Source organism: Amborella trichopoda, chromosome 10 (assembly GCF_054954075.1).
Source record: "Amborella trichopoda isolate Santa Cruz 75 chromosome 10, AtrichopodaSantaCruz75HAP2 v2.0, whole genome shotgun sequence".
In the NCBI taxonomy this organism is placed as follows: domain Eukaryota; kingdom Viridiplantae; phylum Streptophyta; class Magnoliopsida; order Amborellales; family Amborellaceae; genus Amborella; species Amborella trichopoda.
This window is the reverse complement of record NC_142345.1, coordinates 29,913,850-29,941,226: the sequence shown is the minus strand read 5'-3', so window position 1 is coordinate 29,941,226 and position 27,377 is coordinate 29,913,850. Positions and strand designations below refer to the sequence as shown.

Here is a 27,377-nt window from a genome sequence, read left to right as displayed (position 1 = left end):
TAATAAAATATTTATATATTATATATAATATAATATATATATATATATAATATATAATATAATATAAAGATATAGTAATATTATATATTACATATATACTATATAATACAAATTATATTATATTATATATTTTATATAATATATATTTGTATTGTATTTAATATATAATATAATAATATAAATATATTATACTATATATTATATTTATATAGTTAATTTGTATAGGTTATCAAACACAATATCCGGAACTTTTTTAACATTCTGACAGATTATCAAACACAATACCCAAAATTTATGTAAACCTTCCAGAACAAAACATTCAACTTTCCTAGAAGATTTCAAAGCATTTAATTTTCCAGAAGATATCCTTCAAAAAAACAAACGCGTCCTTAAAGTTAGAAATCCTATTTTAGAAGATATGATATCCCTTAAAATTTGTACTTACTCTCATTCTCTCTCTTCCCTTTCTTCCTCTAAAGTGTTGGTATTCTCTCTCTACCCTTAGAGTTAGGAATTAGGAATGTGTCATACAACCTTTATGTAATTAGGGATCTTTTTTATTTTCGCGACATGTGTCCACCCCTTCACTCTTATTTAATAATGTAGTATAGATAGAAATATGGAAAGATATGCATCTTAAGGCATAAAGTGACCAAATAAGTATGAAAAGTGTTCTCATATTCACAGAAGCTCAAATGAAAACCAACAAAATAGAACTTGAAACAAGCTAAATCATAATAACCAGTTCATTCTTCTGCAACTCTAACAAGGAAAACTTTGCTTAATATAGGGATAAAGATCTCAACAAGAGGGCAGTCAACTGGAGCACATACAAACAGTAAAAAGCATAAATTTTAGTTAAATTTAGTATTTTATTCACAAAAAAAAAGAAATTGCTTGAAATTTATTCTCAAATACAATGCGAGCCCTTCTCACATAGAATTGCAACACATTCCACTAAATATATGAGCATCGAGATGATTGCTTGTTTTTTATAGTAATTACCAGTATGTTACTAGTAAGTTACTAGCACCCAGCTAGAGCTACAGCCTGAGAATGTCAACTGAAGAACAGGCCAATGCACATCGATGAATGCCCATAATAAACAAAAGAAAATTTTAATAGGCAAGCTATTTAGCAACTTAAACTTCGGCAAATTTGCTTAGAGGTGCCACCTATTTTGGCCAATATTCAGTACCTTCAGGACAAAAAACAGAGAAATGTCTTTCAAATTGAATAAAATGTTCGGCTTAAATTTTTGAAATTTCAGGTCCTTGAAGCGTTTTGCAGATAAACCCATTTGTCATTAACAAAATAGTACTCTACTTCTAATACAAATTCAGCAAAAATTTCCATCACCCACCCAGTTCTCTTACACGCTACTTTAAATTTTTTTTTAAGCAAATATGAAGCCAAATTTCCTCCAAAATTTTGAAATTACGATTTCATCCTCACAAACCATTCAAAAATTGGAATTCTTAACCTTTGCATTGAGAGATTCAAATAATTGAGAAATGGTGATCACCAATTTACTGTTTCGAACTTTAACATAAATAACAAGCAGATAAAATAGAAATAAATACCATACAACATTATTGAACATCACATATCCAAATACAGTTCAATACTTTCTTCATCACTTCTCTTTTATCAAATGAGTAAAATTAAGAATACAGTGTCATACATATACCTCTGTCTCTCTCTCTCTAAAATTTCACAGAACCAAAAGAGCATGAAATAAAGACCTTTAGGATCAAAAGTGAACTGTTCAGAAATCGATCATATATGATAAAAAGTCACAAATTAACAATTTTTTCCTTTGAACATTCAATCTAAGTTAAACAAGTTCAAAAAATCGATTACAACGCTTAACTACTTAATTAACTAGAATTTAACTGGAATTTAACTGGAATTTAACTAGAGAGAACGATCTTTGTCATAGAGGAATGAAGGGAGAAGAGGGCTTCTAGAGTTTTTGTCTCTCACAGAGACAAATCTTCTGCAGAGAAGAGAAGAAAGAGAGAGAGCTTTGCCAGAGAGAGGAAGCGGGTTCTGTTTCACCAGAGAGAGGAAATGGCTACGGTTTCTGCACAAAGAAGAGAGAGAGAGACAGAGAAGAGAGAGCTTTGTCACGCGGGGGTCTTGCGGGTTTTTCACACGAGGAACTTCCCCATCGAACCTCTCATTTTAAGTTCCGTCCAGATCGATGGAACTTTGTTTAAGCTTAAAGTGGGGAAACACCTAGGTAACTTACCATTTTAAATTACTTACCTTTATCAAACATGGATGTAACAAGTAACTTCCTAGTTTTTAGAAGCAACTTCCTGTTATCAAACACACCCTTAAAGTTAAAAATTAGAAAGTGTCCTACAACCTCTATACAATTAAAGACCTTTTTTGTTTTTGCTACACGTATCTACCCTTTAACTTTTAGTTAATGATGTAGTATAAATATGAAATCACAATATTGATAAAAACAATAATAAATACACAATATTGAATATTAGCATAAGATGATATTAATATATTAAGATAATAACATAATATTATATAATAATATATTGGTAATATATGATATTATTATAATATAATATTATTATATTACTAGTGGAATTATGTGCATTGCACGTAAATATGCAAGGTTAAGTAGAAGATTGACTAAATATTCAATGAACAATGAAGCACCCATTAGTGAATAAGAAAATTTTAATTGTGATAAAAGTGAAGAGAAATTATGATAAAAAATAAAATTAGGAAAAATTTATTCCTTGTTACAATTTTAAAAAAACGGCCATAAAATATTTTAAATTTTATATTAAATACACAATCATTATATTTTATAAGATATTTAGAAATAGTAAAATGACTCAAGCATGATGTCTAAAAGCATAAAAAATCAATTATTACTGTCAAGCACTCGCCTCGTGCTGTAGACTTGTAAGGGCCTTCCGGTCTGAACTTCTTGAGTGGAACGGGGAAGGAAAATGATTTCATGTCATCGTGTCATATATAATGCAATCACACTTCTAGAAATTTATATATTACCCCAAATTTTGCATAGCAACTCTCTTTATCCCAATAATCAATAAAAAAAAAATTGGTTTATCTACTATATATTAAGCGAGAAGGAGACTTGCACACATGCCCCACTCCTTATTTTTTCTATTTCAAAAAACAATTCAATCATTATTTCTCTTTTTACAAGTTTCAAAGCCAAAGGTTACCACCTCCTTAGATCTCTTAACACTTTCTCTCACTTGATTGTCTCCCTTTTCAAAAATTCCAAAACCAAATGTTCGTTCCTCTTTAATTTTCTGCAACTATCTCTCCTTTTAAATTAAGGGGCCGTTTGGGTACCTGAAAATCTATTACATGACAAATAGATTAGAAAGAAATATGACATTTCTATTGTTTGAGTACACTTAGTGTAAGAAAATGGAAAGAAATTACCCCAGATTTTTCCAAAAAACACTAAACCCATTACTAGCCGTGAGATGTGAAAAATCTATTACATGCCATGACGGTAATCTTTTGGAAATCTTTCGCGCTCGTATCTCTCTGCCCTATTCCCCGCTTAAAAATAAAAATAATAATGGGTAATCAATAAGAAATTACCTAATATAATCATAATAAAAAATTTCACACAATAATCCTCATAAGAGATTCGTAAAAGCTCAATTGAAATAAGATACCTCTTTATTTTCTTCCAATGCCTCAAAATTTTCTAACGAAATTACCAAACCTTGTAGTTTACTAATCAAACTTCTTCCTATTTTGTAACTTATACCATAAGGATTTTGAATTTGGTATCATAAATTTATTATTTATTTGAAATTATGTAGAGAGACATTTGAAAGACTTCTATAAAAAATAAATAAAAATAAGGCATATCACAATAAAGTCATGTTATTCCGATCATATTATTTTAATGAGTTATCATATTGAAACCAATGTGTAATCATGTTAGAAGATATGTGATTCCATATAAGTGCCAAAGGCATGCAAAATAAGTAGAAAATGGTGTCATAATGATGACTTTAGAATGGTATAAGTTATTATTAGAAAATCTTTTGGAATGGTGATGATGTTATTATTAGAAATTCTTTTTGGAATGATGTGATGATGACTTTAATTCCGTATTTTAGTGGAATTTTGTAACAAAAAAGAAAGAAATGATAGTTTATAGGCAAGTGGTGATAAAATGTTAGTAATCCATTTCCCATATTTCTTCCCAACATAGCCAAACGGTAACAATGTATTTCCCAGGTTACATCTAATTACTACCCAAACAGTAACAATCTATTTGCAAATAATGTATTACACCAGTAATATATTTCACATGCAATATATTTCCAGGCATCCAAACGGCTCCTAAATGATATTTCATAGACAATATATTTCCAGGTATCCAAATGGCTCCTAGATAATATATTTCCAGGTATCCAAATGGCTCCTAATGATGTCAATTGTAATTTCTTTCTTCTCTTATTTCTTTCTCCCCTCTCACTCATCCTTATCTCTTTAAATCTCTTCTTAAATATCTCTAATGCAAATTGAATTTATAAAATTTGATTTCTATGAAACTTTATTTTTTTTCTTTGTTTTTATTAGTGGTTGGGTTGTAATTTTTTATTTTTTTGAGATCACCTTTTGTACTTAAGGCATGAAGGGACTAAAGGAGAATTTATTTAATGAATAAGGGGTAGGATAATCATTTTTATATCTTATTAAGTGGGTTTAACTCACATAAAAGAAAGGAGGTGAGGTGGTTAGCGTGAGGGAAATATCTCTCAAAGCTTGGGATGGATTTATGGGATATGGGTCAAGTAAATCAAGAGAGAGAGAATAACGTGAGAAGAAAGATATAGAGGTTTGTGGGGAGAATATTTTTGGGTTTTAGTTGATGTAAATAAAATGGGTGGTACGTGCTCTTAGAATTGGTTTTTGGTTAGTTTTGTATAGACTTGATTATTTTCAAAGAAGAAGGTTTCTTTTCCCCTTGCTGAATTTACAGCCCCTTAAATCTTCCATTGTTGTTAATTGCATTGGTGTTTTAAGGTCAAAAGAATGTCAGATTTAATTTCCGGGTTCTTTTTGCATCAAGTGGTATTAGAGCGAGGTTAACAAGTATGATGGCTGGTCGTGTAGGTCATGGTGGCCGTGGGTACACCGCCTTATACCAAAGGATCGACAACTTGACGGAAATGGTTGTCCAGTTGTTGTAGGAGAGAGATCGGCAGCAAGGTGTCCCAAATGAAGAGGTTCCCGTATTGATGGTTCCAAATCGTGAGGGCATTGATGGAGATGGGCACAAAGCAGGGCTTGTATATTGGATGAAGCGTCTTGATTATGTGTCCAATCATCCAATTTTTCTCGATGCGCGTTTGCATTGCCAAGAGCGTGAATCCGATGAAGAGTTAGGCAGACGACCACCCCGAGTCCGATATGATCAGCGTAGGGGCAGGGATAGGGATGAACCACATGATCGATTTCAAGATGCATGGACGTACGAATGTAGGGAGTCAGATTCAGGTACTAAACTTGATTTCCCTGAATTTTATGGAAATCTTTCCGTTGAAGAGTTTTGGATTGGTTGAGCACCGTTGTCTGCTTCTTTGATTGGTTGAGCACGGTTGACTGCTTCTTTGATTGGAAAAAATTAACCAATTCAAAGAAGGTCAAACTTGTGGCTCTTAAACTTAAGGGACTTGCATCATTATGGTGGGATCAAGTTCAAGAAGCACTGGTTCAAAAAGGCATAGAAAAGATTAGTTCATAGACGAAGATGAAAGCAAAGATGCGTGAGCAATTTCTCCCGCCGAGCTACTCACAAACATTGTATCAATAGTCCTATAGGTTGCATCAAGGTACAAAATCTCTCCAGGAGTATACATAGGAGTATTATTGCTTATCCTTGCGTAATAGGTTAGCGGAGACCAAGGATCAAAAGGTGACGCATTATGTTTCGAGGGTGCGGAGTTTGATCCAAGATGAGCTCTCATTGCATCATATGCCTCGGTTAGAGGTGACATATCAAGCTGCTTTAAAGGTGGAGAAATGACAAAGAAAAGGGGCAGCCATACGTCCACCCACACCCGAAGCAGGATTGTCACAGACTGGGAGGTTGGCGTCTCCAACCTGGGGAGTTCCAGTAGCAAAAGATGGCCCTGCTGGGGGTACCCGGGCACGAACCCGAGCCCAAGAGGTTGCTGGTCTGAGGTGCTTTAGATGCAATGATGTTGGGCACCGAGCTGCAGAGTGCCCATTGAATGCCACCCAACGCCATGCCAATTTGGTAGAACCTATATATGACGCTGAAGAAAGGGAAGGCTATGAAGAGTACCCTGTGATTGAGGCTAAGGATGTGGCTGATTTTGATGTTCAAGTTGATGAAGTAGTGGCTGATCAAGGAGATACCTTGCTGGTTCGACGTGTTCTCTCAATGCCACGTGCGCCCCAGGAAGAGCATTGGCTGAGGACCAGTGTTTTAAAAAACGGCGAGTTGAACCGGACTCGCCCGGTTCGACTCGAAAACACGCGTGCCCGTGCCGGTTCCAACCAAAAACTGGGAACCGCCGGGTTCTAGAGTGGAACCGTCGGTTCTCATCCGGTTCTATCCGATTCAGCCTGGTTCACAAACGTAACGCATGACATGCACGTGCGAACGTGCCCCACACACACTCATACGCGCACACATGTGTCAGAGCGCACGTGCAAGCGTGCCCCACGCAAACTCACACGTGCACACGTGTGTCCACACGTACGTGCGAGCGTGCCCCATGCACCAATACCCTGTGATTGAGGCTAAGGATGTGGCTGATTTTGATGTTCAAGTTGATGAAGTAGTGGCTGATCAAGGAGATACCTTGCTGGTTCGACGTGTTCTCTCAATGCCACGTGCACCCCAGGAAGAGCATTGGCTGAGGACCAGTGTTTTAAAAAACGGCGAGTCGAACCGGACTCGCCCGGTTCGACTCGAAAACACGCGTGCCCGTGCCGGTTCCAACCAAAAACCGAGAACCGCCCGGTTCTAGAGTGGAACCGTCGGTTCTCATCCGGTTCTATCCGATTCAGCCTGGTTCACAAACGTAACGCATGACATGCACGTGCGAGCGTGCCCCACACAAACTCACACGTGCACACGTGTGTCCACACGTACGTGCGAGCGTGCCCCATGCACTACGTACACTCACACGCGCACACGTATGTCCAAGCGCACGTGCGAGAGTGCCCCACGCACACTCACACTCACATGCGCACGCGTGTGTCCATACGCACGTGCGAGCGCGCCCCATGCACATTCACACACGCACACGTGTGTCTAAGCGCACGTGCAAGCATGCCCCACGCACACTCACACGTGTGTCCAAGCGCACGTGCGAGCGTGCCCCATGCACACTCACACATGCACACGTGTGTCCAAGAGCACGTATGAGGTTGCCCTAATATTCTTATACACATTTTATAGTTCATATTGCATAGGTATTTATATATCAAAGTTGAATACCCATCTTTCGATGTGGCATAATTCCCAAACATCATTAAATGAAAATGAAATGTAAATATAGTCTACTAATCAGCAATTTATAACCACATGTAGTTAGATGGTTTGATGGTTATGACTTTGATTTTTTTACTTGAGGTCCCAAGGTCGAATCCCCTTGGGCATATATTGCATTCGAATCCCCTTGGGCATGTGTTGTATTTTTGTTATGTATATAGTGGTTGGTATAAATATAAATATAAATATTTTTGTTGTATTCGAATCCCATTGGGCATGTGTTGCATTTTTGTTGTATATGTAGTCGTTGGTATAAATATAAATATTTTTGTTGTGTATATAGTGGTTGGTATAAATATAAATATTTTTGTAAATAATATAAAAGACATAAAAAAATGAAAAATAAAAAAATTAATTGTTTATATAATAGTTAATTTTTGTTGTATATAGTGGTATAATTATTTTGCTAAATAATATGAAAGGTATAAAAAAAATAAAAATAAAAATTTTATTCTATTTGAAATCTCCATCTTTCTACTAACAATCTCTTTTACTAAATTTATTTTAGAAACCTAAAAAATAAATTTTTGAAAAATTGAAGTGTTATTTCCAAAATTTTTACCCATTTTATTAATTTTTACATTGATAACCAAATATTTTATTTTATTTATGAATTTTTACATTATAAATCATGTAATGTACTATTTTTCTTACAGTTGTTAATAATACATTTTAAATTAGATAATATTATAAAATATTTTTAATTGTTTATTATTTGTCTAATAAAATAATTATAAAATGTAAACTAATAATTATAATTTCAGTATATAATATTATAATTAGTGAGGTTATAATAATTTTGGATTATAGTTAGTTAGCCTGTAATAGTTTGGGTTTTTTTAGCGAGTTAGGGTTTTTCGCCAAAACGAGATTTTAATGGCCATTCTTTCATTGATTAGTCTACTCTTTATAATAGTCCATATATAATTATATATTTTATCCATGATAATTCTATGATTTTTCTTTTATGTGATGCAAATTTAATAGTTAAAATAAGTTTATACAGGAAAAGAACATCTCAATATTCACAAATTGATAAAAAATGAAAGTTAATAATATAAAACCCTCATTTTTTATTGGATTCCTAAAAACAACATTTATAATGAATTTTAATAATTTTTTCGGATTTTTTTGAAGCTTTAATTCGACCGATTCAGCCAATTCCCGATCTGGATCACCAATTCACCGATCTGGATCGGTTTTTGAGGTGCCCGATCCAGGTCACCGATCCGATTTTTAAACCATTGCTGCTGAGGACTAACATATTTCGCACCCGGTGTATGTGTAATGGCAAGGTTTGTAGTGTCATCATCGATAGTGGGAGATGCAAGAACATGGTCTCTCAAGAGATTGTAGACAAGTTACATCTCAAAAGCCGGGAAGCATCCACATCTTTACAAGGTCGCATGGTTTAAGTGCGGTTTGAGGTACCTGTAACTTCTAGATGCTTAATTAAATTTTCCATTGGTAATTTTTATAAGGATGAAGTTTGGTGTGATGTTGTACCAATGGATGCTTGCAACATACTCCTAGGATGTCCCTGACAGTATGATAGGAAGATCATCTATAATGGTGAACATAACACTTATTCTTTTTGGAAGGATGGTCGTAAGGTGGCTTTGCTGCCACCCAAGTCTTCTAAAGAGGAGGCTGTGGCTCTTCTTTCACTCCGACAGTTTAAAGATGCAAGTGAGGATACTGGGCTAATTTGTATATATGAGGGAAAGGACTTGGGACAACTTGTTTCAGTGCCTGAGCTCTTAAACCACTTTTATTAGAGTTTGAGGACCTAATGCTATATGAGTTACCTGCTGGCTTGCCACCTATGAGGAATATACAATATAGTATAGACCTTATACTTGGGTCAAGCTTGCCTAACCTACCAGCTTATAGAATGGTCCTAAGGAGCACGATGAGCTCCAAAGGTAAGTGGATGAGTTATTGGTAAAGGGGCTCATAAGGATTAGCATGATTCCATGTGCAGTACCAGCTTTGCTTACCCCTAAGAAAGATGGTTCATGGAGGATGTGTGTAGACAACAGGGCAATAAACAAAATAACAGTTAAATATTGATTCCCTATTCCACAGTTAGATGATATGCTTGACATGTTAGTTGGGGCTTTTGTATTTTCAAAAATTGACTTGAGAAGTGGCTACCATCAAATTCGCATGCACAAAGGTTATGAGTGGAAAACCGCATTTAACACACAGAGGGGGTTGTATGAGTGGTTGGTGATGCCTTTTGGTCTATCGAATGCACCCAGCACGTTTATCCATATAATAACACAAGTGTTACGACTTTTTATTGGCAAATTTGTGGTAGTTTATTTTGATGATATACTTGTTATAGTATAGATGCCAATGCCAATGTTGATCATCTTCACCACTGCTAAGGGCTGAGAAGCTATACATCAATCTCAAAAAATGTAGCTTCTTGACCATTAGCCTAGTATTTTTGGGCTGTGTTGTGTCTTTAGAAGGCGTGAAGGTAGATCCTGAGAAGGTGTGTGCTATAGTAGAGTGGCCGGTCCCAAATCAGTAACAGAAGTGCGAAGCTTCCATGGACTTGCTACTTTTTATAGGAGGTTTATTAGAAATTTCAACAGTATTATGGCCCCAATTACTAAGTGTTTGAAGGGCGAAGCTTTCCATTGGACTTTAGGTGTAAATAAATTTTTTGACACCATTAAAGAGAAGATGACAAATGCTCCAGTGCTTGCATTGACAAAGTTCAGCAAGATTTTCAAGGTAAAATGTAATGCTTCTCACATGGGGATTGTTGTTGTGCTCAGTCGAGAAAAGAGGCCAACTGCTTTCTTTAGTGAAAAACTAAATGATACAAGAAGGAAGTATTACACATATGATGTCGAGTTCTATGCAGTTGTTCAAGCCTTAAGACATTGACAATATTATTTAGTGCAGCGAGAGTTTATCTTATATACTAATCATGATGCATTGAAGCACATCAATAGCCAAAAGAAGCTTAGCGCACGATATAAAAAGTGGGTGGCTTACTTGCAGGCGTTCACATTCACTATTCGACAACAATCAAGGGATCAGAATCGGGTGGTGCACTGAGCCGACGTTCATACCTCACACCTTGGCTGTGAATGTGGTGGGGATTGAAGCTATTCGGTAAGCATATTCAGTGGATCCATATTTCAGCCCTATTGTTCAAAGTGCAGTTCAGGTGATCATTCCTCTTATTACCGGTTCACTTTATCTGATGGATATATTTTATGGTGCACGGTTATGTATTCATGATAATTCTCTACGATAGTATTTTTCGGAGATCCATGGAGCGGGCTTTAGTGGTCATTTTGGAAGAGATAAGACGTATGCCTTGGTGGAGGAGCGATATTTTTTGCCACACATGATGAAGGATGTATATCGCTTTGTTGATAGGAGCGGAATATGTTAGGTGGCCAATGGACAATCTCAGAATAGAGGCTTTTACACACCCTTACCTGTTCCGACTAGGCATTGGGTTGATTTATCCATGGATTTTATTGTGGGGTTACCTTGGAATGCAAGGAGGTATGATTCTATTATGGTAGTCGTGGATTGATTTTCTAAGATGTCACATTTCATACTATGTAAAAGGACCACAAATGCTATGATGGTTGCTATTCTCTTCTTTAAATAGATAGTGCGATTGCATGGGCTTTCCAAGATCATTACTTTAGACCGTGATACTCATTTTCTCAGTTAATTTTTGGAGGACTTTATGGGGTAAAATGGGTACTAAGTTGCAATTTAGTAGTGCTTATCATCGGCAGACAGATGGTCAGACCGAGGTGGTCAATAAAAGTGTGGGTAACATGCTAAGGAATTTGGTTGGAGAAAATGTGAAAGTGTGAGATTTGGTGTTACCACAAGCTGAATTTATTTATAATTATTCTCGAAATCAGTCTACTAGAAAGGCTCCTTTTACATTGGGTTATGATATGCCTCCTTTACATTTTCATGATTTAATTCACGTGAGACTGTAAATATAGATGATGCGAGTATGCCTAAGTATATGAAGGAGTTGCACGAGAATGTTTGTAGAAAGTTAGAGGAGAGCTTAGAGAAGTACCAATATGTGAATCGTCACCGTTGTGAGCAATTGTTTGATGTTGGAGATCTTGTGATGATGTATTTGAGACCTGAACGGTTTCCTATTGCAACCTATGAAAAGATCAAAGCCAGGAAAATTGGATCTTGTCGGATAAAAAAAAAAGATAAATGACAATGCTTATGAGGTCGAGCTGCTGAGCGGATGAAATATTTTTCCAATCTTCAATGTTCGAGATCTGTTCGTGTTCCATGACGGAGTCGAGTCTTCTCCAACCCGGGGAGAATGATTCAAATTGAATTCAGAAAATTTGATTTATATCAAACTTCAATGTTTTTCTTTGGTTTTATAATGGTTGGGTTATAAATTTTTAATTTTTTTGAGATCACTGTTTGTCCTTAAGGAATGGAAGGACTAAAGGAGAATTTAATTAATGAATAGAGGGTAGGATAGTTATTTTTATATCTTATTGGGTGGGTTTGACTAAGATAAAGGAAAGGGGTTGAAGTGGTTAACGTGAGGGAAAGATATGCCTCAATCTTGGGATGGATTTATGGGATATGGGTCAAGTATATCAAGAGAGAGAAGAATTACATGGGAGGAGAGAGAGAGAGTGGTTTGTGGGGCCACGTCACTTAGAGAGATATTTTGTTAGAGAGAGAATGTGGGGAGAATATTTGTGAGTTTTAGTTGATATAAATAAAAGGGGTGGTACGTGCTTTTTAGAATTGGTTTTTAGTTATTTTTGTAGGGACTTGTTATTTTCAAAGAAGAAGGGCTTCTTCTCCCTTTGGTTGAATTTAGAGCCCCTTAAATCCTCTATTGTTGCTGATTGTGTTGGTGTTTCAAGATTAAAAAAAAGCCACATTTAATTTCTATTGTTGCTGATTGTGTTGGTGTTTTAAGATAAAAAAAAAATCAGATTTAAGTTCTCTGGGCTCTTTTTGCAACAATACCTTTTGCATCAATCTCTTCTTTTATCTCTTTAAATCTCTCCCCCTCGTTTCCCTCACACTCTCCCCCCCTCTCTCTCTCTCCATGCACTCTCTCTCTTTGTCTCAAATGTTTCTTACCATATCTATCCATTTCCCTTAGGCTCTCTATTTTCTATCTTATTTTAATTTTAATGTGTGTTTTTTGCTATATTGTGATTTACAGCCACTATACCAGTCAATTATAGATCTCTGGATGCTACCAAAATTTGAATACCTTTTTAAAAGTTTAGGTAACAAAACGAGTTTCTTTTATTAATTGTAGTTTGGCATTATATTTTTATGGGTTTTGTTAAGCTACACCATGGTGTAAAGCCTTATCTTGCCCAACAAAAAGTTGACCAAAATATACAAAACATCGAATGGTGCTCCACGGCCCTTGCCCATACACCAATTTACAATGGGCTTGCTATACCAGAGGTGCGAAGCCATACCTCAGCATCACCTATTTCTCTCTCTAGAGAGCCTGTTTGTTGCTCTCTCTATAAAGAATGGTTTTCCCCTCTACACCATTGCTTTACCAATGTTTGAATTCAATTGTGTAAAATTAATAGATTATTTGTACAATTTTTTTTGAAATGCGATTTGTTTTTGCTCATATTATTTGTGAAAATATTGGCCTGCTTTATTGGGGGCTCTTTTTCCTACCTTTTTTTATTGTGTAAAAGTTTTACGAAGAGATTGGAGTTCACCTGTTTGGCTGATTTTTAGATTTGTGAGATGCGATCAAGAGGATGGCAGGTGGAGTAAGAAGCTATCTTGAGATGAAAGAGATTCTTGAAATAAAGAGAGAGAGACAATGGTCTTATCTGTGGTCAGGAAATGGCATTCAGTGAAAGCCCATGATAGAGAGAGTTGATAATGTCATGCTTTTAGAAGAGGCGATTTTGAAAGAGAGAGGGTTTTAGGCAAGGAAAGAGAGAGGGAGGTGGCAGGGAGAGATCCCGCGCAAATATCTCCCACTTAAAAAAAGACGAAACAGCCCCTATTAGTTGACGGCTATTTTTTAACATAATTGGTTGTTTTTGTCCAAAAGCGTTGTGGGGGATAAGGCTTTACACCAAACGTCGTGTAGCCTAACAAAACCTATATTTATTTGTATCGTTTGCCATTTAATCTAATTATATTTTATTCATTAAATATATAAATTTAATTGTTTATATAAATAAAAAATAAAAAAATATATTATTGGGCTTGAATAATTATGGTTGAGTAATTTGAACAATGATAATATTATTTTCTAATAGGAAAGGGTTTTATATTTCCCCTAAGCATAGAAGATCTATACTTTCCCTACCATCTAGCCGTCCAATTTTGATCAAGAGAGCCATCACCGTTTGATCTTCGATCCGACGTCTCACAATATTTTATTTTTAGTTTTTTTTATACAAATTGTATGAATATGAAATTTGGTAAGTGCTATTTCTCTTTGGGGCGCACCTACAAAAAAATATTTAAAATAATTTTCGATAAAATATAATGACCAAAATACCCCTTAAAATTATAAGGGGTATTTTGGTCATATTATTTATTTGGAAAGATTTTTTTTATATTTTTTGCTAGTGCGACTTTAATAGAGGATTGGACGTCCAAAATTTGATGTCAAAATATTTTGTAGAAAAATTAAAAATAAAATAGTGTAGAGACGTGACATTGTGATTGGGGCAATCTTAACCCTCCATTCAGAATGGACCGTTGGATAAGGGGAAGTATATAAGTTTTATGCTGTAGGAAAGCATAGAAAGCTTGCTCTTTTCTAACTGTTGTGGTTTTATGACAGTTAATAATAGATCTCTAGACACTGTCAAAGTTTGAACACCCTTTTAAAATATTTGGTAACAAAATGAGTTTCTTTTATGGGAAAAGTTTATAGAGGCTCTGGACAATTAAATTAGTGCCTATCTCAAAAATTTCACTGTAAGATATTGTTTGGATTCCCAAATATCCTCATTGATCATCTCGACATCGCGATGCATGGATATGAGAAAAAAAATAGATTTTAATTTTTGGAAATAATGTATTTTGTGATGCATTTTTTTACTTTCATTTTTCAAGATTTTCAGGTTTTCATAGATCTGTCGATCTACACTATTTTTTAAGCTTTAAACTTTATAAATAAAGATGAAAATATATTTTAAGGCTATCACAAAGATTTTCAATATTAAAACCACACTTCTCGATACTATTTGAAGGTAGGCTCTAATATGATTGTTTAGAGCCTACGCTCTATACAAACTGCAACCTTCTTTTATTGTTTGGTAACACTATATATTAAACGAGCAGTGATTTCATGCAACTGTTGTATAGTAATATGATGTAACAACCTTAAAAAACCTTATAGCCATTTGTTTGATCCAAATATTGAAATATACACTATTTTCATTATAATGAATAATCACAAAAAAAAGAAAAAATTGAAAACACAACATAGAAAGTATTTTTTTAGCCCAATTAACATAGGCCGTTCATTTTAGTGAGATGCTTAGATCTAGGCCTTAGAAGGATATTTTCATTTCCAATTTTTTTGAATGGCTTTATTATCATTAGATGAACAATGTTAAACAAGAAAAAAATGATTTGGAGTTTATAAAGGCTAAGATCTTGATATTCACAAAATGAATGGTCTAGATTCATTTTTGGAGGGAACTCATTTTGACCATATCTAGGGTTCAAATTGAATTTTTTTTTTTGGGGATTGATTATTGAGATGAAGAGAGAGTGTGTGAAAATTTTAAGGTCATACAAATAACACAAACATGGTTTTCTAGAAGTGTCGTTGCAACTGTTGCATTAGATCATTGCTCATATTAAGCCACTATGTTTATGACACGTGTCTCACTCTCTATTTTTTCTCTTGCAAAAAATAGTTTCACTCTCTATTTTTTCTCTTTAAAAAAAGAGTTCAACTGGTATTTTTCTTTTTACAAGTTTCAAAGCCAAAGGTTCACATCTCCTTAAATCTCTCCAACAATCTCTCCAAAACAGTTCAATTGATTCTCTCTTTTCAAAAATTTCAAAGGTAAAGGTTCCCACCTACTAATTCTCTTAAACTATCTCTCACTTTAAATTAAATTATATTAACTTTAATTTCGTTCTTCTCTCATCTCTTTCTCCCCTCACTCATCCATCTCTTCTTATATCTCTATCAATCTCTTACTAAATATCTCTTTCTTTACATCTCCATAAATCTCTCTCCCCCTCCTTTCCATCCCACTCTCCCTCTTTCTTTCCATGCATTCTCTCTCTCTCTCTTTTTGTCTCAAATGTTTCTTATCATATCTACCCTTTTCCCTTAGTTTCTCTCTATTTCTATCTTATTTTGTCTTATTCTAAATTTGACATAGTTTTTTGCTAGTTTGTGATTTACAACCAATATACCAGTCAATTATAGATTTCTAGACACAATCAAATTTTGAACACCCTTTTGAAAGTTTAGGTAACAAAATGTGTATCTTTTATTGATTGTAGTTTGATATTATATTTATTTATGTTTTTTCCATTTAACCTAATTATATTTTATTCATTAAATATATAAATTTAATTTATTGTGTAAATCAGAAATAAAGAAAAATATTATTGGGCTTGAGTAATTGTAGTTGACTAATTTGAATAATGATAATAGTATTTTCTAATTGTTGTGGTTTTATGACTGTTAATCATAGATCCGTCGGCGCCGTCAAATTTTGAACACCCTTTTAAAATGTTTGGTAACAAAATGAGTTTCTTTTAGTGATTGTAGTTTGGTACTATATTCATTTGTGTCATTTGTTATTTAACTTAATTATGTTTTATTTGCTAAATGCGTAATGATCCTATAGGACCTTCGCCCACCCATGTGTATAGGACCCCCAAAGGATCACCATTAAATTTGGCATGGATCTCTAGAAAAGTTATCACATGGGTGTGGGACTTGACTTTTCTATAGATCCGTGCCAAATTTAATGGTGATTCTTTGGGATCCTACACACATGAATGGGGGAGGGTCCTATAGGATCATTTCTCTTATTAAATTTATAAATTTAATTTATTGCGCTATTCATAAATAAAGAAGAAAATCATTTGGCTTGAGTAATTGTGGTTGAGTAATTTGAATAATGATAGTGGTGTTTACCTATTGTGTGTTTATTTTCATAACTACAGTATTGTATACAATTATGACAATTATATATTTTAATTAATCAATTAGAATAATATTAAGTTGATAATAATAATTAATAATAATAGTATAATGACACTTACATAATTATTGAAACTTTATAATATTTTCAATAAATTATAATTGAATAAATTTAGTGGAGATTCTGATAGTTAAGTTGTATTATCAAAAAATTATAATTGCATAAATTTATTGATAATAAATAAAAATTTACAAATTTTATGTCTTTTATATCCGTTAATAATATTTGTCAGTAATAGTTAACATGGTGTAATTAATCATTTTGATTATATTAATTATAATTCTAAACTATTATAATATTGATAACAAAATAAGTATAATTATTGTTAAAAATAACAAGAGTATAATTGTAATATTTTATTGAATATTATATTTATTGCACAAATAATTATAATTATAGATTGTATTATTATAAATGTAATTATATATTAATAATAATATTATTACAAAATATATTCCCCATTAATTTTTTTATTTTCGGAGATACTTTTGGTCGGCATTACCAATGTCATTAGTATATGTACATGAATAATATATTTCGTTTGGTATAAGGATATTAAATATAGTTTGATTAGTTATAGATACAACAATTATATTATACTACTAGAATTTTAATTAAATAATATTAGTCTATCGTTCTAAGTTTTTCATATCAATCTATTTGATTAACGTATGAATAATTCTATAATATAAATTTATTTTTTAATTAATAAATATTAGAGTAATGATCCTATAGGACCCTCCCCTACCCATGTGTGTAGGACCTCAAAGGATCACCATTAAAGTTAGCACAGATCTCTAGAAAATTATCATATGGGTGTGAGACTTGACTTTTCTAGAGATTTGTGTCAACTTTAATGGTGATCCTTTGAGGGTCCTACACACATGGGGGAGAGGGTTCTATAGGATCATTTCTCTAAATATTACTATAATTAAATTAATAATCATAATGACATCCTTTCTATGTTACTTAATTTGATATATTAAAATTTTATTTGTTATTTAGTATAACGTGTAAATAATTTATTCATTTCAGTAAATTTATGTCGATTCAATCAAATAGTATTTCAATCATTGTTGTTTGTTCATTAAAAATTTTTCATCTCTCTTTCGCTATGAAAAGTATTTCATTTCTTTTTTGCTTTCTCCATATATGTGTGAGAAACTATTATTTTTATTTTATTGTGGAATTTATTTTAAATTTTATTTCATTTTATGTTTTCATTTTAGATTTTGTAAATTTATTTTACTTATAAAATAGGATTAAAAATAATATTACATGCATAACATTTTAATACACCTGCAACGTAGGTGCATACTACTAGTATGTTAGATGTGGTTAAAGTGAGTCGCCCTCCCACAATGAATCTAGAATGTTAATTTGGTGAATTTTAAGATCTACGCCTTCAAGAATTCAAAATTGCTTTTTTTTTTTGTCATAACATTGTTCATCGAATAATAACAAGTCATCTAAGAAAAGAAAAGAACAAAAACATTCTAAGGCCTATATCTAAGCATTTCACCAAATGGGCGATTTATGTTAAGTGGGTTAAAAATATATTTTAGTGTGCGTTTTCAAATTTTTTTTTTTGTGATTGTTAACAGTATATTTGTTTAAAAACTAAGACCAACCAAATGGATTTTTGAATATTATTATTATTTCATTATATTACTCTATGGAAAATTTTTATTTATTTATATGTTTCTAGAGTTTACATGGGTCTTTTTTCATTATTTTTTGGCAAAATATTGTTTTCTTCAAAGAGGTTTTAAAGTTTATGTTTAACAATAAAACCAAACAAATGGTCCTAAAATGGTTTTTGAAGATTGTTGCATAAAATCACTCCTATATACATAATGGCAATTTTTTAGGATTTATTTGTTTGGGCTTAAAATCAAATTTTTGGCATAATATTATTTTCTTTAAATTTAGGAAGTTTGTTTTTGGTATATATGGTTTAGGAAATTGACATGTTGAGTTTATCAATTCCATGTAGAGTTTATCAATTCCAATAATTCAACCTCTCTATATTTATCAAGTGGTCATGATCAATCACCTCTCTCTCCGCCCCTCACTCAAAAAGTTAGGAAATCATACAGAGATATAATATAAATTTATAAAGCTGAGATTTAGAGTTTATCACTTACTATAATTCAATGTTTTGGTATTTTTGTGCGTTCGAACTCTCTTTAACCTCGCTAGCCCCTTTTTAAAAAATTTAAAAGATCAAAGAGAGAGATTTTAGGTTGTGAAATTGGGTGGCTACACTCATTTTATTGACCAAGCTCAAAGTTTAAAAGGAAAATTTTTGAACTTTGTAACATACCCAAGCTATCAGATTTCACATCGGATGGTTATAAATAGTTGTGACCTCCCTATGCCAAAAGTAAATAGTCTCATAATGTACACTTCCTAAAAACAATTTATCAAAATCCCTAAAATTTTGGTAGTTCTCTCTGATTCCTTCTTTTGTTATACCCCTGTAGGTATCATACCCTAACTTTGGAACTGCAGACCATAGATTCTCTCTCACCCTAGGGTCCCTTTTTATTCAAGAGGCACGTAATGCAATATAGACAGATAAAAATATTATTGTAAAATAGTATTAATGATGTTAATGATATTAATAATAAATATTTAAAATAAAATACAAATATAATACAATATTATTTTATGAATACTAATACCAATATTAATAATAAATATTAAAATATAATACAATATTATTTTATTAATGCTAATATAAATATTAGTAAATATTGTAATAAAATTACGCAATAATTAATATTAATATCATACGTTATTAATAGATTAAGATTAATAATATAAGATCATAACAACAATATAATAAGGTTATATAGTATTATTACAATATACTATTACTATGTTATAATCCCATACTATAATGAAATATTAATAATATTAATGATTTTGATGATATTTCATAATAAATATTTTAAATATAAAAAATAATAAATGTTCACAATAACAATATTAACAACAGTAATAATGAGAAATACTAAATATCAAATAAAAATTATAACTACATAATAATATCATTGTTACAACGATTATAGAATATTATAATATCATAGTATTCCGAAAAAGAGGAAGAGGAGTGAGAAAGAATAAAAGGGTTGGCACGCAAATCGGAGCCAATGACATTTTAAGAAGAAAGAAAAAAAAGAAAGATAGAATGTGATCTATGCATAAAATTAGAAAATGTTAACATAATATTAACATTAATTTTTTTAGGATTTTATATATTATAAATAAGTTAATTTATTATATATTTTATTTTATACTTAATGATAAACTAAGTTTGTTTTATTAATTAAATATTTAAGAAGTTGACATTCAAATTGAGCTCTTAAAATGATAATATTTTAAATTATGATTTCTTAAAAATCTAGCCTTTTATATGAAAACTTTTACCTTTAATAAAATATTGATGCATTTTTTAAAACTTTAAAATAGATTTGATATTTTATTGTCCAACTCAAATTTCTATTTTATAAAGTGTGTATTTCAAATAGTTTATGAATTAGAAATAATGAAACATTTTATTAAGAGTGAGGTTTGTATAGGGTGTCAACCTTAAACAATCATGACAAGGTGCACCTCAAAATCTCATTAAAAGATGTATTTTCGGTGCCAAAACTCTTATCATAACCTAAAAGTCTAATTTTCACCCGTATAATGAAATTGAAAGCTCCGAAAATGGAGCAAATCTAGCAGATCTTTGTGGTCGGCCATGGATTTTCCCGGTCACGCGACAAAACCATGTTCTTTGAAACCACGGTGTCCTTCTTCTTATTTTAAGAGAGAGGAAGAGAAAAGAGCGTGTGTGTGCCGCGTCTCCCTTTTGGGCTCACACGCGTGAGGATGACTCTGGTGTCTGCTAGGATAAGGGTCGAACTGTAGGGTATGTGTGCGGTTCGAACCAACGAAAGAAAGAAGCGCGAGGTAAGCCTTACCTCACTTGATTGGGTGCATCCTTACCTCACTTGATTGGGATCGGGATGCACCCAGGCGCTTAGCCCTCTTAGATCAGTTTGAGGCTCGGTTTGGCTTTGGCTCCTGTGCAACTGATGCACAACATTAACACCCACTTGATGAAAGGACTTGAAACTTCGTCCCTTTTGCTCGCCTTTTGTCATAGGATTTATGGGATTTTGAGGGCTTCGACGATTTAAGAAGTTAAAAGAAGAAGGAGAAGATAGAGTACAGAAAAAGAAGAAGAGGTAGAAGAGAGAGAAAATCACCTCAAAATTGGGCAGCCTTCTGCCGTCACCTCCCCAATGAGGTATTAACCGGATGACAATAAAGGTATTAGGCGTGATGCCTGAATACTCCAGTGGATTGACAATAAACTATACTGGAAGGATAAGCCTAACAAAGATGAATATCAGAAGAGCCTCCTAAATACGATGAAGAAGAAGTAGATGTGAGAATGAGAATGAAGAGAGAGAAGATGAGATGAAAGAGAGAAGAAATAAAGAGAAGCGAAAGAGAGAAGAAGTAAAGAGAAGCGAAAGAGAGAAGATCCTCTCCCACCTTAGACTGACCTTCTTTCAAATGCCCCTTGGTCAGAGGACTCACAATGGTCAGAAGCATTTCAGAAGTATGGAGGAGGCTAGGACAGTTGAAGGAGGTAATAAAGAGATGAGAGAAAGAAACCTCCTCGATTCTTGGGCCGCCATCCGATGTTGCCCTTTGGTTAGAAGTCAATGTGATTGGAGGTGGGTTTCGAGATATTGAGAGAGGAAAAGAGAAGAAGTGAGAAGAAAATAGAGAATAAGAGAGAGAAGAAATGGGGGGTGAGAGAGGAGGAGAAGAGGGATAGAGAGAGAGAGTGAGATGAAGAGGGGGCAGAGAGACAGAAGAGAAGGGGGAGAGAGAAGACATGAGAGTGAGGGAGGGAGAGAGAAGAGAAGACAAGAGAGGAAGAGAGAAAAAGGAAAAAGAGGAGAAGAGAGAGTGGGGCAGCGCCTAGGCTGTTTGCCTTTAGGATAGGGAGAGTGAGAGAGAGGGAGAGAAGAGGGGAGAAAGGAGGTGGGAGATGAGAGAGAGAGAAGGGGTGAAAAAGAGAGGTCGAGGCAGCTGCTAGCCCACCGCCCTTAGAGAGAGAGAGAGAAGGAAAGCCACCGCCTTTAGAGAGAGAGAGAAGGAGAGCCACAGCCCTTAGAGAGAGGGAGAGGAGAGCCACCGCCCTTAGAGAGAGAGAGAGAGAAGGAGAGTAGGGGAAGAGAGGAAGAGAGAGGGAGGGAATTGGGGTAGAGGTTAGGCCGTTAGCCCAAAGAGAGAGAGAAGAAGAGAGAAAAAAAGGGCTTGACAAACAAGGAGGGTGTGAGAGCCCAAGCAAGAGAAAGGGAGGGAGATTGCGAGAGAAGGAGAGAGAGTTGATTGGGCCCATGGCTAGGCCGTGAGGGACCCAATCAAGGAGAGAGGAGAGAGAACATGAGAGAGAAAGAGAAAAAGAAAGGGAGGAAGAAGAAGAAGAAGAAAAAGAAGAGAAGATGAAGGAGGAGAGAAGAGGAAGGAAAAAAAGAGAGAGAGAAGAGAAGAGTGAATTGGGTCCCTAGGTGGGTGAGGTGTAGATTTGAACCCGCCGACTAGGTGTGCTTCCAAGGTCCCTTGAAGGTGCTTGAGAGAGGACTTGGGTCCTTGGGTAGAACATTAGGGTGTATGGTCAAGTTAGGCTAGATTTAATTAACTAGGGAGTATGGTTGGTTTAGGTTGGGTAGATTAGGGTAGTCTAAGGTTTATGGTTTAATATGAGCTATGGTTTAGAGAAAGGTAAGTGGTAGGGAATATAATTGATGGGTTAAGTATGATGTACGGACTAGGCTCAAGTGTCGTGAATGGACTAGGGTAGGTTACGTGTGGTATAGGGGGTATGGAGTATAGGTGGTATGGACTATGAGTGGTATGTACTATGGACTAGGGTTAGGTGGTATGGGTAGTGTGGCTCAAGGTTTGGGTAGGATAGTCCAAGGGTAGTCTTTCAATTGCAAAATATTTCTCTCTCATCTCTCTTGGGGTGGAAATGAAAGCATAAGCATAAGAAAATAACAAACACAAAGCATTATCTTAATAATTTTCCACTGTAGATTACAAACGAATGATAAAGAGCTTATATATGATCTCCCCCAAACATGGGTGGATGATCAAAAGAACATAAATTGCTCAAAATTATATTTTTATTGAATTAAAAGTGATTTTTATTTTTGGGGCAAAATGATTGTTTTGTCCTAAAGGTAGCAATGGATCCAGACCCAACCAATTCCTACCGGGTATACCCAACATAGGTTAGGGTATAGGTCCGAGTTTTGGACCGGTAGGTAGGGTCCGGGTCCAATAAAGGATACCTGGATGGGAATAATTAACTTTGCCGAGTCTTGCTGAATCACTGGTCAGGCAATCGGATAGGAGGCAGCCATTGCAATCCCACATATGCCTTCAGGTGCAGCAACATCGCGTTGCATCCTTATGTATCCTCTCTCCCCCCATTCTGTGCTCCAAGAGTTCTTTACCAACCAGTATTTCAACCCATCCTCAGTTATTCCATAGCCAACAATCAAGACTTCATGATCCAAATTGGTTCCACACTCACCGGTGAAGACCCCCTCAGAGTAAAATCCGAAGGCCTTACTTCCAGCGTCTATAGATACAGCAACCGGGTGGTTGGCAACAGCCTTGAGCAAGGCATTCTCATTGTTCGGTGGTATGTATCTGTAACCTTTAATTTTGGCCACCCAAGTAGAAGGTTCCTCGGTGTTGCATGTGCGGCTCACACCGCGGTATGGATATTCAGCCTCAGTACTTAAACCGCAATTGTCCACGATGCTTTGAAATCCATCTTCCTTAAAGCCCCCTTTGCACCCCTGGCTCCTGGTTGTATTGACACAATCCACCAATTCTTGCTCAGATAGAGACACCAATTTTCCAGTCCTGATCTGAGTTATGCTTTCGACGGCAGCCACGGCTCCAAAAGCCCAGCAGGAACCTGCGTCATCAGGAAAGACATTGTAAAATTGTGATAGTCCGGGGATGGAATGAGGCCCAAGGTGAGGGTCTCGTGAGGTTTTCCTTTGATTCGAACTTGGGACATAGTGCTGCCATCATTGACAAGCCCGATCCCAATTCAAGTGAGTTTTACTCATCACTGCCAGTTCGACTGGCAGGGAAATCCATTAACAATATTCAATAAGGATAATTTTTCCACCAGGCTTGTGTTTGCATTTCTGATCCAATTATTTGAAAAAGGGCTACTAAATCTCACTTACCAAAGTAAAAAAAGGAAGAAGAAAGATATGATTTAGTTTCTAGTAGTGTTTTAAACACTGGATTGACAGGGTGAACCGGCCTTCTAAAAATTCGATTTGACTTGCTCAATAAAAAATTAAATACGAAAGAAAGTAAATTACATAAAAAATAATAGAAAATATAATGGGTGGGAATTAGGGGATTCCGCCTATCCAAATAGCCAAGTTCCCGGATAGACACACCTAATTCCATCGTTTAAGTGATGGAACTAGGGAAATCCACATGAAGACACACTTAGTTCCATCGTTTATGTGATGGAACTAGGGAAATCCACATGAGTCGAGCCGATCCCTGGTTGAGACAAAGAACTAGTTCGGCAAGGACTAATTCTCGAACTAGTTCGGCAGGGACTAATTCTCGAACTAGTTCGGTAGGGACTAATTCTCGAACTAATTTGGCAGGGACTTATTCTCAGCCCATCTAGACTGTTGAATTTGAAATCGCTAATTAACTTAGTTAATCCTTCTCGGCCCTATCTAGATTGTTGAATTTGAAATCACTAATTAACTTAGTTAGTCCTTCTCGGCCCTATCTAGACTGTTGCATTGAAATCGCTAATCAAATATGGGACATATTTCTTTAGTTAAACCAATGTTAGATTCGCTTCAAAGACTTCTTCGGTTTGGTGAGAAAAATGAAGCAATTCAGTGTTTCGGCCGATTGGAGGAAGACTTCGGGTTTTTTTTTTTAAAAAAATTAATATATAAATATATTAGATACTTATATAAAAATATATAAAAATAATGAAAAAATAAAAAAATAAAAAAATTTTAAAAAATAAAAAAAATAAAAAAAGAAATAAAAAATACTTTTACATAGATATTTCTTTGCTTATTAGGTTCAAAGGGCTCAAGCTTCGGCCGAATCAATTCGAAGTAGATCCGAATCTGACCAAAGTTTTCCAAATAAGACCGAAACGGCAGCACTAAGCTTTACTTTGCTTCGATCTATGCCTACGATGCGAAGGCTTCGGCCTCTTCGAGCAAAGAGGAGCGAATTTGACAACGTTGAGTTATACATGACTAAGAAACTGTTTTCAAGAAATTTTGCCATCATTCATTGTTATCGGTGATAGTAGTAGTTGTCAACATTGTTATCGGTGATAGTAGTAGTTGTCAACTGCTCAGTCATATCTGATTAAAGTTATCGGTGATAGTAGTAGTTGTAACTGCTCAGTCATATCTGATTAAACGAAATGGCTATCACTAACTGTTCAAGAATTGAGGACAGGGAATTATACTATCCTACAAAATAAATTTTGGATTTTTTTTTTGCCCTTGAGTAAACTTTAACTCAAGGTAGTTTTACACCGTCCATTTTACAACATATTATCTATACCGTCTATTTTCAAGATGTTCATATGTTTATAGATCTACTTGATTTTAACCATTTTTGAAATTTAAAATTTTATAATTAGATATAAAAATAGATTTTGAGATAATCCTAAGAACATTTTAGGTCAAACTTATATATCTTGATAAAATTTGAAGGTGCACCTTACCTCTACACCTACGGATGCATCCGTATCCGTATGCCAACTGCACCCAAAAAAAATTGGCACTTTGGATATGTTTGTAGGTTGAATGAACAAGAAAACCAATTTAGAGTTATGCAAAAACATTTGTACTAATTTAGTTTGGGTCCCAAATAAACAAAAAGAAAAAGAAGAGTCCAAAGATATAAAGTCAAACCACTCAAATTACGGCAGAAAAGTGAGATTAAATTATGGTTGGCGCAAACACAACCCATGTATATCCAAAAGCATGTACATCCAAAAGCATGTACATCTGAGACCATCTCACATACAAGTGAGATAGAGACTTCCTAAGTGAGATAGAGACTTCCTTAGGGTTAATATTAATATAGACGGTGTGGAAATATCCATAAAAGAATCATATCTTAAATATTGGTTTTTTTTTTCTTCCAGGTCATCTTAGCCCATATCATGCATCCCTAAAATTTTGGATTAAAGATACGTCTTTAAAATATATTTGTTAGGAGGCCCGCACATGTACAATATGAGACGGCTGACTCATAGAAACCCATCGTTTTGTTTAATTCAATTTTATATCCAGGCCTCCCTCAAATTCAATGGACCTGTTGAGGTTATATAACCTTCAAATCTTTTTGCCTACTCAAAAACATCATCTTGAGCTCTTTCTTATTAATATTTTCAATAAAAAGCCAACTTTTGAAAGTGAAAAAATTCAAAAAAGAAAAAACAAGTAAAGAATGTAATCAATAAGGAAACCCCCCATATATAATGAAGCAAAAAGGCATTGAATGAAGCGAAAGGACAATGAAGCATTGCTGTTACTGCTGTTTCAAAAGAATTTTACTGCAAATATTTCAAAAACAATAAAAAACCGGAAAATCTAAATGTTGTGTGTTACCGCAAGTGAAACCCTGATCTTTGACAGGAGTTACAGCGCCTTTCTCTCTCCAATCCAAAGTCTGAGGCACCGACACATTATCATACTCATGCATGATGGCTGAGGAGAAATTGGAAGCATTAATAGGAGGCCTGAACCCCATACGCAAGAACCTTAATTCATCTTTGGTCCTATCTGCAAACATGTTGGCCTTCAGCTTAAACGGTAGCTTCTCAGCATTTACAGAGTCTATGAATCTCGCATTGTCTTCGAATATTTTCAAACGCGATTCTTGATCTGAGGCGTGCTCATATGCACGGGCATAATTGGCCATCCACTGTGTAAAACTTTGAGACGGCAAGCTATCGACTTGTGTCCTGGGTGTTGACCATGGGAGCTGAAGGGCAGTCGTCGTTTCAACAAGGGTGGTGAGGAACAGTGCCAAAGACAAGCAAGAGAGGGTGAACCGAGCCATGACATAGATTAAATGAGAGGAGAGAATTTGTTTCTCTTTCATTTTTATTTGTTTTTATCAATGGTGCAGTTGGCATCCGCAGGTATAGAGGTAAGGTGTATCATGGTATGTAATTTTGATGTAAAATGTTCTTAGGATTATCTCAAAATCTATTTTTATATCTAATTACAAATTTTAAATTTTAAAAACGGTTAAAATCAATTAGATCTATAAACATATGGAAATCTTGAAAATGGACGGTCTAAAAAATATGTTGTAAAATACACTATTTCTAAGATTTAAAATCTTTTTATTTTTCATAGTCATATATCTAGATGCCGAGATGATCAATCAAAGGGTTTTTCAACATTGAAACTACCTTTTTCCGATAGATTTTTGAGAAGCAAAGAACATTGGAGATGATCTCTCATATA

The 27,377-nt window shown here is 34.5% G+C and overlaps 1 protein-coding gene across 1 annotated transcript; it reads right to left on the bottom strand.

Moving 5' to 3' along the window:
- Positions 1-22,894: 22,894 nt before the first annotated feature.
- Positions 22,895-27,060, bottom strand: LOC18429733 (senescence-specific cysteine protease SAG39). The gene is made up of 2 exons (XM_011623489.2): positions 26,511-27,060; positions 22,895-23,797 (listed from the first exon to the last, which is right to left on the bottom strand). The coding sequence occupies exons 1-2, from the start codon at positions 27,004-27,006 to the stop codon at positions 23,205-23,207; spliced, it is 1,089 nt and encodes a 362-aa protein (XP_011621791.2). The 5' UTR covers positions 27,007-27,060; the 3' UTR covers positions 22,895-23,204.
- Positions 27,061-27,377: the final 317 nt, after the last annotated feature.